This window comes from Cicer arietinum, chromosome 8 (genome assembly GCF_000331145.2).
Source record: "Cicer arietinum cultivar CDC Frontier isolate Library 1 chromosome 8, Cicar.CDCFrontier_v2.0, whole genome shotgun sequence".
NCBI classification, from domain to species: domain Eukaryota; kingdom Viridiplantae; phylum Streptophyta; class Magnoliopsida; order Fabales; family Fabaceae; genus Cicer; species Cicer arietinum.
This window is the reverse complement of record NC_021167.2, coordinates 24,513,443-24,521,124: the sequence shown is the minus strand read 5'-3', so window position 1 is coordinate 24,521,124 and position 7,682 is coordinate 24,513,443. Positions and strand designations below refer to the sequence as shown.

At 28.4% G+C, this 7,682-nt stretch overlaps 1 protein-coding gene across 1 annotated transcript; it reads left to right on the top strand.

Annotated features, from left to right (window-relative positions):
* The first annotated feature begins 2,895 nt into the window (after positions 1 to 2,895).
* On the top strand, positions 2,896 to 6,085 carry LOC101489608 (uncharacterized). The gene is made up of 3 exons (XM_004515220.4): positions 2,896 to 3,252; positions 4,220 to 4,347; positions 4,829 to 6,085. The coding sequence occupies exons 1-3, from the start codon at positions 3,115 to 3,117 to the stop codon at positions 5,580 to 5,582; spliced, it is 1,020 nt and encodes a 339-aa protein (XP_004515277.1). The 5' UTR covers positions 2,896 to 3,114; the 3' UTR covers positions 5,583 to 6,085.
* Positions 6,086 to 7,682: the final 1,597 nt, after the last annotated feature.

The following is a 7,682-nucleotide window of genomic DNA, read 5'->3' as shown; positions in this document are numbered from 1 at the left end:
CTCAGTACTATCTCCATTGCATAAAAGTTTTGTTTAACATTGAGGAGATAAAGATGAATAAGAAAACTTTGATAAAGAAAGCTGTGTATACATAGATAATATGAATGATATTTATAAGGGAGACGCAAGAAATGAGAGAGTACCAAAGATAGATGGTTAACGGAGTATTAAAAGAATTCGTAAAATAAAATAATTTTTTTAATTAAATTAATTTGAAGCGGGTGGTTGCTAAAGTAGTGTTTAAAAAACAATTACAAAAACTGTCAAGTCGCAAGTCGTGGTGTTAGTGACTGTGTTTTGCTGTTATTCTTCTTTTCTAACTGCCCACTAAATTCTCAACAGTTAAACCTCTGGTGTAGTGTATTTTTAATCCATTCTTTTTATTTTTATTCTTTTATTTTTTTAATTGACCACTAACTTTTCAACTAACGCATGTACAAAGTCGTGTAACATAAGTTTAATTTTATTCTAAAAAAATAGATATTATATTATATAGATTACCTTTCAATTGACCACTCAATTCTCAACTGTGAAATGTGAAATGTCAGGTAGTGCATTATATTTTATTTTTAATTGGTCATTCACTTCTGCATTTCTCATGTAATAGAAGTTTTATTTTTGTCTTAAAAAAATCTTTTATTTTTAATTTATTTTTCTTATTTTTTAATTGGCCATTAACTTCTCAACGGATACATGAAAAAACTGTAAGTCGTGGTGTTTTGTATTTTATTTTTAATTTTTTAATTGACCATTAAATTGTATCGTGGACAAAGATCGTGATGTAACACAAGTTTTAAGCTTTTCTTACAAAAAAAACTTTTTATTTTTAATTCATTCATTTTATTTTTTTAATTGGCCATTAACTTCTTAAAAATAAACACGTATTATTTCTATTAATAGAAACTTATATTTTCTTAACACTCTAGTTTGTTGACACGTGTCAAACTTGCCAATTTATCATGTTTGCTTTATTATAATGTATAGATTATTTTTTATGTAAAATTTTATGTTTTAATAACGTTATTCTATATAAAATATAGATATGTAAATGTCATAGTTAAGACAGAAGATTTTTAAAAATATAAATTAATAATTATACATGTTTTTACAATTATAATAACTTAATATATATTAATTTGAGAAAATAAAGCAAAATAAATATATTTTTAAATTTAACTCTTGAAAATAAAATCAATCAAATTATTGTTTTTAAGATTATTAAAATATACTAAAATAGTATCTCTTACTAAAAAATAATAAATTATTGATGAAATGAATTATGAAAATTAAAAAAAGAGGAGTTAAGCTCATCATCGTGATTCTAATCAATTTTCAAATCCCAAAAGTATTAGACAAAGATGAAAAGCTACGCTGAACACATTACAAGGAACCCTTTCTCTCACCAATGAGTTTTCATAATCATTTTTACTTTCTTTCTTTTATTCTTTATTATATCTATATACTTTAAAATGTATATATGGCACTATGAAATATTTTAATTTTTTATTAAAATTATTTTTAATCAAACTTCATTTACTATTTCTCAATTCGAGTACAAATTGTTAAGACATTTTTTTCTTACTAAAAACTAGATAATTGAGGCAAAATATACATACATCTTTATATTAAATTATTAATATTGGTCAAAAGGAAGTTAAAATGCCATAAATTTCTTATGATTTTGTGACCACTTTCATTTATTTTTGGTAACAGTGACCACTTTGATTCATTTGCACACATTTTGACTACTCTTCTTTTTATTCACACAAGTACAATTTATGATAAACTTTATTATAATTACTAGTAGAAAATTTTCATTTTTATTTGTTTTTTTATGCAAGTACATGCATATTTAGATTGATGTTTATAAACATAAGTTTAAATGAACTTCATTTTATAAGCTGAGTTTATGAAAGTGACCCCCTTAAACAAGATATTTTTTATGTTTTAACTTTTAAATGAAGAAATATTACATAGAAGGTTAAAGACTCTCTTCTCCTAACAAATTAAGTACTAACAATTTGTCTATAAAAAAGTTTTAATTTTTTAATGGATTTGGAGGCTTCAAATGAAAGCCAAAATGTTTGTATTATTATAAAATTTATAAATGAAAAAACAGAAGGAAAAAAAGTAGGCATACACCAAAACTAATATTAGCATTACATATAATATTGTTTTTTTTTTTTTATAGTGTATCATAAATTTTAAATATATAAACCATCATAAAAATAGATGAAACAGTAAAAAAAACAAGTCAACTCTCATTCAATATTTTTGTAAAGACTTTATGAAATAATTATGTTATATTTATCATTTTCTGTCAAAAAAAAATATGTTACACTTTTTATTTCCTTTAATGGAATAACATTCCATTCACAATATGATGGATTGTTTAAAAATATTATTTATTTATTTCTCTATTTAATCTATAAAACAAATGAGAATTCTATCCAAAAAACCAATTGAGAAATTATTATTATTATTATTTTGGTCAAGTCATCATCATTATTATTTGAATAAATTAAGATATTATTCATTAAATAAAAAAAGAAAATTGAAAAATCACAAATCAATAATAACTACATAAAGTTTTGATATATTAGGAACAAGTTCAAACCCAAATTACCTTCTTTTTTTTTTCTACATCAGAGTGTAAGTTTCACCCTTAGATTTTTTTATAAAAAAAATTGAGAAATTACTACATCATTACAAATGGACTTTTAAGAGAGGAAAGAAACAAACAGAAAACAAGAAATAAAGAATTCTCAAGCAGAAAAAGAGTGAAAAGAAAGTCAAAATTCTCATTAAAACTTAAAAGCATTAAAAGAAAATCCCATTTTAATTTCCATTATTATTATTATTTTATTTAATAATTTTTTTCTTCCAAATAAAAACATAGTGATGAGACACAAAAAAAACACAACCAATCTTCAATTCCATCTTCAACTTTCCTTTCTTTTTCTTACTTCAAGATTATATTTTTCTTTGACCCTTTTCCTTCGTTTATCCAAAACAATTCTCATCTTCTTCATCACCAACTTCTCTTTTCAACTCAATTTCATGCCCTTCTGTTTTAGATCTTAGATCTTTACTGTCGGTGGTTGATCGGAGTAGATGTCGCCGTCAAATGGGTTGCATAACGGCGGCAGCAACGGTGGTGGTGGTGGTGGTAATAATGGGTTGAGTTGTATTCAACATCATGTTTCAAAATTTGATACTCTTGCTGGTGTTGCCATCAAGTATGGTGTTGAGGTATAAACTATTTTTTTATTTTATTTTTTTGTTTTTTCTGTTTTTTTTTTCCTTCTGAATCTGAAGTTGAATTTTTGTTAGATATGATAAAGTTGTTAATTTTTTTCTTTTGGGTTTATAGGGTTTTTTTTTTTGAGGTGTGGCAACTTTTTTTTTCTTTTCAATATGCAAAATTGGTGTTTAGTTTAAAGGGTTTGGATGTGAACATGATGAATATTTTTTTGTGTTGTTTTATGTTTTTTAAAATTGATTTTATGTGTTTTTTATTTGTTTGTTTCATGTACTAGGAAGCTGATCTAAAAGGACTATTAAGTACATCAATTTTTATTTTTATTTTTATTTTTATGTATTGATTGATAATGCTTTAACAACAAGAGAGTTATCTACGTGAGAGATGTTAAACTTTTTGATATAGTTAATTGATTATTTGAAGCTATTTTGATCAATGATTTCAATCCTTTAGAATTTCAGTCTCCACTTTTAGGATAAACCATGTGATGAATGGAATGATTATGGATAGGGGTGTGTGAAAATGAATGAAGGTTTTTTTTGGATTTTAACAGTTGTTCTGCGGGGGATCGAACCACATGCATTCCTTGGTCATTTGTTCTTTGCATTTTTTAGATATTTAATTTGTTATGTAATTCTAGTTTTACCAACAACTTTGTAGGCATAATGCATTCTCTTTTAGAATTGTTGTTATGTGAAATATAAGACAATTATCGCGTAATGTGGAAAGTCGTGTTTCGGTGATGACAATACAAATTCTTCCAGATATATACGCCTCTCCTTAATTGTTGAGATAAAAGTGATCATATAGTACTAGTGTACATCTTAATTTGCCACTGATCGTGTTGTCAAATAGTTGTTATTGTGGCACTATAGTACTATAGCATATCAGAGTTTGAACAAACCACTATTTTCTGGGATCTACAATTGACAACACTGATCTCTTGTAATAATTCAGGTAGCTGATATCAAAAGGATGAACGGATTGGCCACTGATCTTCAAATGTTCGCATTGCAGACATTGAGAATTCCACTACCTGGACGACATCCACCATCTCCGGTTCCTGATGAACCTGCCAAGTTGAGGTACTGTCATATTCATTTAGTTTATTTTCCACTTGTAATCACGCAACAACTTAAGAAATCGTCAATTAAGGTAGAAATGCAATTGACAAAACAATCAATTGAGGACTAGTGTTGTCAATTGCAGATTACAGGAAATAGTAGTTTGTTCAAATTGTGCTATGCTACAAGGCTATAGCGCCACGATAGCTACTATTTGACAACACTTTGTACTAAATAGTGTATTGCAGAACAATATCGATTTGTTCAAGTTCTGCTACGCTATAGCGCTATAGTACCGCTATTTGACAATATTGTCGAGGAAACTTATTCCTTTGCTAATTTGTTAATGTAGTGTGTAATGTAATGTATTGTCTGCCTATGACAACCAATGGCTTTTAGAGTTTGACAGCAATTCGGGCTATGATTTTTCCTAATTTCATTTCAGTTTTTAATGTGTTTATTTTTCATGTTTAACTCATTTTAATACTGAAACATATTGCAGAGAAAATAGCAGCGAAAGAAGACCGCCCCGCATAGGTCAATCTGCAATGAAGGAACCTCTCCAGTCGTTAAGACTGAAACCACCGAAACAAAAGATTTCACCAGCTATGACCATTTTACAGAAATACTACGGACTCGACTCTTCACGTTCCCGGGATACATCTGGAGACACTGAAATGGCAATGTATACATCTTCTACTACTGAACATTCCAGAGAGGAATGGTTTCCTAAAGCCTCGCCAATTCTGAACCATCATTCCATGTCAACAAATTCAGTGCTTGATCTTCTGACCGGGAACGATGATGTGTTGGAGTACGTGCCTTCAACAGATATCGGAGACGGGGGATCTGATAAGTCTGACGAGAAATCTGTCCGCAGACGTCAAAAAGTCGATGTTGATAATGGAGGTAATACACCAGATAGTAATGGATCAAACGGCTCTTCTTCAACTGGAAAAGCATTATTCATGAGGCCGAAATCAGCTAGTCGAGTCACACTATTCTCCGAGTCAGAATCAGGATGGTTAGATTCTATTCCAGTAGGGTTGGGAGAATCAATATTTACCGACGGCCTTTCTGGAGTGCGCAAATCATCGAGCGCATCAAGCCTTCGTGAGCAGGAAAAGTACAATTTGGCAGCAACAATCTGGCCAACCTCGAAATGGAGTCTGAAACCAGATTCCATTTCCAAACCTATCTTTGATGGCTTACCGATTCCAATAACCGGCCGAAGAAGCAAAACCGCCCTCGATTAGTGCAAACTAGTTCCATTCGGTACAAACTATTTTTTGACATTACCCAAACACAAATTGCAACAACTTGCAACTCTCGCCGGTTATTAAGCCGGCGAAAAAAGGTAAAAAAAACAAACAAATTACACGCGTAGGATATATTTATTCGAGGTATAGGACAAAGGTGTTGATGATGATCTCCCAAAGAGAAAGGGTGCAGCAGTAGCAACTGAGGAAAATATGCATGAAAAAGATCTGCAACTGGTTTGTTCAGTGATTAATTGTATCATGTTGTCATATTATTGAATACATTATGTAAGTATTTATGAATTTTTTTCAAGATTCAGACCCTTTATACTGCAATACCATTTAACTTGTATAAACATGTTACATGGGTATTCTACTAGTTTTATGTCTTATATTACTCAATTACAAATTGATTCTTGTACCCTTATTGGCTCATGAGAGTTTATTAACTTTGATCCTTCAAAAAGTATCATGCTATCTATATATATATTTTTGGAACAGCCAATGTTAGTATTATGATGATTGTGGAGATTGAGTTCCGAATTTCTTTATCACTACATTCTCTAATACTGTCACACTAGCTACTAAGTCAATCTTATATCTCATTTCATGTCATCTATCTGAATGTGGTATGATTTTAATAATTGGTATTTTACTTGAGTAGATAATTAATATGTTGATTTTTGCAATGCATTTCATCTTAAATGTAATATAAAAAAAATTAGTTCATATTTCTTGGAATGAAATATATAGGTAAAATTCAATAACTTATCTCTTATCTAATGGTAATGTATCTAAACTACCTTGAATATAACGTAACTTTTTAGACTTAATTTTATTTTTAAAAAATAATTAAAAAAATTAATTGCAGTTTTAGTTTTTTATTTTTACCAATTTATGAAATTAATTCTCTTATTTTAAAAGTTGATAGTTTTGTTATTTTTTAGATTTTTTAACTAAAAAACTAGTGGTTTTAGATATTTTTGATATGACATATAATATCATGATATAAAATCATCTAGATGAATTAATTATATTTATATTATTAATTAAATTATAAAAATGAATGATTTCATAAGTTGAAATGGAAGTTTTTAGTGGTCTTGTCACAATTTTATAGATATTAATCATTTTACATTGTCGTATCATATGTCATGTCTTTTAAAATATGTTGCATCATTATTTATTAGTTAAAAAATATAAGGCAGATACCAAAATTATTGAATTTTAAAATATGGTGATTAAAACTGCAATTAAGTCTTTTATTAATTATTAAAGATAATTGAGGCAATATAGTTAACTCTTAATATGCATAATTTGACTATTTTTGTTCATTATATGAATTACATGGGATCCGTGGTAGGACATGTAATTTATTTCTACCAATGTGGTAGGACACAAATGAATCTCTTAAATGGATTTTATTGTTTTAGGGCTTAGTTTCTGGTAGGATACAGATCAATCTCTTAAATGGATTTTAATGCTTTAGGACTTAGTTTCTGATTACGTGATACTGACTGCACCCAAAATGTAGTCATGCATGTAGATTACAACATTTTTTGTGTGTCCATGTTATGTATGAAGTGTGATGAAGAGTACATTTTAATAGAAATGTGCTTTCTCAAGACCCAAAAACAAGTGAACATAGGAACATTTTAGGATTTAATTTATATGAGTTGATAGTGGAAATATATTTTACAGTGTTACTTTATCACAACCGTCAAATTAATAAAAATATTTGATTTTTACTTTGATTATCTTTAAAGTTACAAACATGATTGATTATTTTACACTGACAATTTTCATAAATTAAACTCTTATTTTATGAAGAGAATAATATAAATGCTTATCTTGCTGTATGGAGAATTTGGAAGTACAAATTTGGAACTAGTTTTAATGTAGGGTTTAAATCACATGGGTGTCACCCTTTTCTTTTAGCACATGATAATGACAAAATACATGATTGAGTTACATTGCCGACACCCTGAAAATGATGTTTACTATTATCTCAGTTTACACCCTAATGAAATTGTTTGTTTTCAATAATTGTACGAAGATTGTGTCATAGAAGTCATCAGATTCTAATTGTGTGGCCTA

Coding starts and splice junctions, on each gene's coding strand:
- LOC101489608 (XM_004515220.4), top strand. CDS start 3,115: ATGTCGCCGTCAAATGGGTTGCATAACGGCGGCAGCAACGGTGGTGGT. Junction 3,253..4,219: donor CCATCAAGTATGGTGTTGAG/GTATAAACTATT, acceptor GTAATAATTCAG/GTAGCTGATATCAAAAGGAT. Junction 4,348..4,828: donor GATGAACCTGCCAAGTTGAG/GTACTGTCATAT, acceptor AACATATTGCAG/AGAAAATAGCAGCGAAAGAA.